At 46.1% G+C, this 3,625-nt stretch overlaps 1 protein-coding gene across 1 annotated transcript in view; it reads left to right on the top strand.

Moving 5' to 3' along the window:
* The window catches only part of Aqp9 (aquaporin 9), a 14,061-nt gene extending 10,691 nt beyond the window's left edge, over positions 1-3,370 (top strand). The window contains exon 6 of the mRNA XM_013009945.1: positions 3,193-3,370. Within this exon, the coding sequence (XP_012865399.1) occupies positions 3,193-3,370 (178 nt within the window). The remainder of the gene's footprint in view (positions 1-3,192) is intronic.
* Positions 3,371-3,625: the final 255 nt, after the last annotated feature.

Genomic DNA, 3,625 nt, shown 5'->3' with positions numbered 1-3,625 from the left:
CATATGAAGAGATGTTCGACATCTCTGCCCATGAAAAAAATGCAAATCAAAACATCATTGAGATTCTACCCTAGCCAGAATGGCCATCATCAAGAAAACTAACAATAGGGTCTGGAAGGTGGCTCAGTGGTAGAGCGCTTGCCTTGCATGCCTGAGGCCCTGGGTTTGATTCCTCAGCACCACATAAGCAAAAAGAAAAAAAGCCTGAAGAGGTGCTGTGGCTCAAGTGGTAGAGTGCTCGCCTTGAGCTGAAGAGCTGAGGGACAGCACCCAGGCCCAGGGTTCAGGCCCCATGACCGACCAAAAAAGCAAGCAAGCAGGCAAGCAAGAAAGAAAAGGAAGTAGGTAAAAACATGTGAGCAAATCTTGGTAGCCTGCTGTGAAAAGAAAGGACTTGTGTTTCAAATATCTGACCTATAGTCAGATAACATCTGTAATTAGATGCTGGCCAGATAGTCAGATTACATCATGACTTTATTTAAATGTGGTGGTGGGGGGCAGTATGAGGAAGAAACTGTTACAATAACTGGCACTGTTCAGATCACCACCACCACAGACATTGAGAGTTTCTAGAGTCTTAAGTGCCAAGAGGACCTTGAAAGACTAAGTACCAGCATTTCCCTTGCCGTTACGGCACTGTGCTTACAGCAGAGCATGACCCATGCGTGGAAAGGCTCAATGAAACACTATTAAATAGAGGAATGAATAGATGCTATGTGCCAGACATCTTTTTGGAGTTGAAGGACATGGAGTCAGGTTCCTTTATCCTCGATCTGCTGCATTTGGAGTTTCTAGAGCAGTAGTTTTTCAATTAAAGGTGGACAATTTTGTCCCAAGGATATGTGGCAAATCTGGGCACAAGGGATTGACTGCTGCTGACATCTAGTGGTTGGAGGCCAGAGAAAGCTGCTAAGTATCCTCTGATACCCAAGATGAATCCCACAACAAGGAACCAAGTGATAAGCCCATGGTGGTTAACAGAGCTGTGGTCAAGTAACTGTGTCCTCCAATGGTCACAAGTAGAGTACGCCAAGGCCCCAATTAGGAAGGCTTCTTGAGCTGCTGGTCCTCATTCGCATCAGTGCTTTCCTCCCTTTGCATGCTCATTCATGTGGCCATTCAAAAGGCCGTGTGCTGGCCACCAGGCCAGCTGCTGCCCTTCAGCTGCTGACATTCGAGCTGAGACTTGGCAAATGCCAAGGAGATGAGAAGAGGTTGATAGCTGCAAATCTGGAAGGTAGGAGGTGTGAGAGAGGAGCATTTTGTAGTGTTGAGGCATGCTGGAATGAGGAACATGCCGAGAAGCTTCTGTGTTCTGTAAAATTAGCAAGTGATGCAGTATAGTCAGAAAGTACAATCATCCCATCAAACATAATGTGAGCCCCACAGTGAGACCAGTGGGAGCTTCTCTCTCTATTCTGCAGATTGGGGGGGGGGGTCAGCAATGGGCTGGGGCAGAGCTCGGGGTACTTGGCAAAATTAACCTGGCATTACCATATAAGCGATGAAATTGAGAAAGGAGAAAATAGAGTTGTTGAGTCCTGTTAGAAAAGAAATATTAAGATGTTTCCCACCAAATGCTGGTGCTATGCCTGCAATTCCAGCTACTCAAGAAAGAGGCTGAGATCTGAGGATTGAAGTTCAAAGCCAGCTGGGGTGGGAAATTCCCTTGAGACTCATCTCCAAGTGATCCACAGAAAAAGCTGGAAGTGGCACTGTGGCTCAAGTGGTAGAACTTTAGCCTTGAGCAAAAGGAGCTCAGGGACAGCACTCAGGCCCTGGATTCAAGCGCCAGGACCAGCGCCCAACACCACCCCCACCAAAAAAAAAAAAAGACAGTTTCCTATCAAAGTTCTTACCGGTATTTCTAGGTAGGATGCCAATGACTTAGTAAGTAAAGAAGCTTTGGAGTATTATTAAATAAAAAAAAAATAGTTTGTCCTGAGTAAAGCATCTTTAAAGATGGTCTTTCAGGTAGTTAACACAGATGTGTTAGTGACAGCCCCTAACTTGTAGTAGAAGCAACCAGTACCCCGTGTGTATTGGAGATAGGTCCGGGCAGGTGATGCATCTAAACACCTCGATGGTCAATGGGGACCAGGCAGGTGGAGCTCAGCACCCTTTCTCTCCCATGCGGTGAGAGCGACATCTGGTGGCGGCTGTGCTCAGCCCCACGCTGGTAACTGAAAACACAGGAGAGTGATTCAGTGGTTCCAGGTGGAAGGGATTACACAAATGGCTCAAAGAGCTCAGAGAGCGAGTGCCTTGGCCAAAAAAAGTCACACAGAACAATTGTGAAAAGAACAGGTGATGAGACTCCCAGCTGAGCACAGTGAAATCTTCACGTGCACCTGCTGCATCGTTCCGTATCACCCTCACTTTTGTGTTCATCCTTTCTCCTGGGTTTTAAAATAAGTTTCTCGTATATGTATATCCTCCAGCCATAGGGCGTTTGTTTGATTTGTTTAGACGCTTGTAAAAACCGGCCGTTTTCCATGGGATTGTCTAAATGGATTTCCTTTCTCTGAAAGTGCTGATGACAATTCACCAGCCACCTGCTCCCTCTCTCTTAACTCCACCTGCAGCAGAAGGTCCCAGTTGAGGATTTCTAGAGGGAAGAGAGTCTCATCACGGAACATTGACTTTGGGTTATGACCTAAATAAATAAGCACTAGATTTAACCTATGTTTAGTAGATAACTCATAAATCTACCTTTGATTTAATTTTTTTTTGAATTTTTATTGGTACTGGATTTGAATTCAAGGCCTCTCTACCACTTGATCCACGTTCCCAGCCCTTTTGATTGGGGGGTGGAGGGAGGTGCTGTTCTTAAGCCTTAGAATTTTTGTCCAGGGTCATCCTGAGACCATATACTTCTTTCTTTGCCTCCCATGGAGTTGGATGATAGGCATACGCCACCATATCCATCTTATATGTGGAGACGGGGACTGGTTTAACTTCTTTGCCTAGGCTGGACTTGGACTATGATCCGCTCAGTCTCTCCCTTCCAAGTATGTGGAATTACTGGCCTGAGCTACCAGTCCAGGGTCCCTGTTTCTGTGCTATACTGAGGGACCTCACACCACTGAGCTCTGAACAGGAGACATCTCGGCTAGTGAGTGAATGATCTGACAGGAAATACCAAAAAAGGAGGCCAACAAGTGTCTCACGGATTTCTTCTCTGGATTTCAGAGTTGGAAATAACTTCTGGTGGATCCCGGTCGTGGGTCCTCTGCTGGGTGGCATCCTTGGAGGTTTCATCTATGTCCTGTTCATCGAAATCCACCATCCCAATGCCCACCCAGACTTCGAGGAAGAACAATCTGAGAACAACAAGCCAGAGAAATATGAACTGAGTGTCATCATGTAGTACAGGGCTTGCTGCGGGATTTACACTCTGGTACTCAGCAGGAAAGATGGTGTCTATGTGTCTTGTGTTTCTGTGAGATGGGGAATGTACCCTATTATATCCTGCAAAGAAGACACCTGTGTGAAGGTTTAGAAACACTGACTTCCTCTCTACCAGCGACTTCCCTTCCTTGGAATAGCACTGACTGTACCTTCCACAGCTTTCTCTCCTGCCTTGTTAGACAATCCCTGGTGAGACTTCTTATTTATAGGTGAT

The sequence above is a fragment of the Dipodomys ordii genome, unplaced genomic scaffold (assembly GCF_000151885.1).
Source record: "Dipodomys ordii isolate 6190 unplaced genomic scaffold, Dord_2.0 Scaffold11, whole genome shotgun sequence".
Lineage (NCBI taxonomy): Eukaryota > Metazoa > Chordata > Mammalia > Rodentia > Heteromyidae > Dipodomys > Dipodomys ordii.
This window is presented reverse-complemented; position numbering and strand designations above follow the sequence as displayed.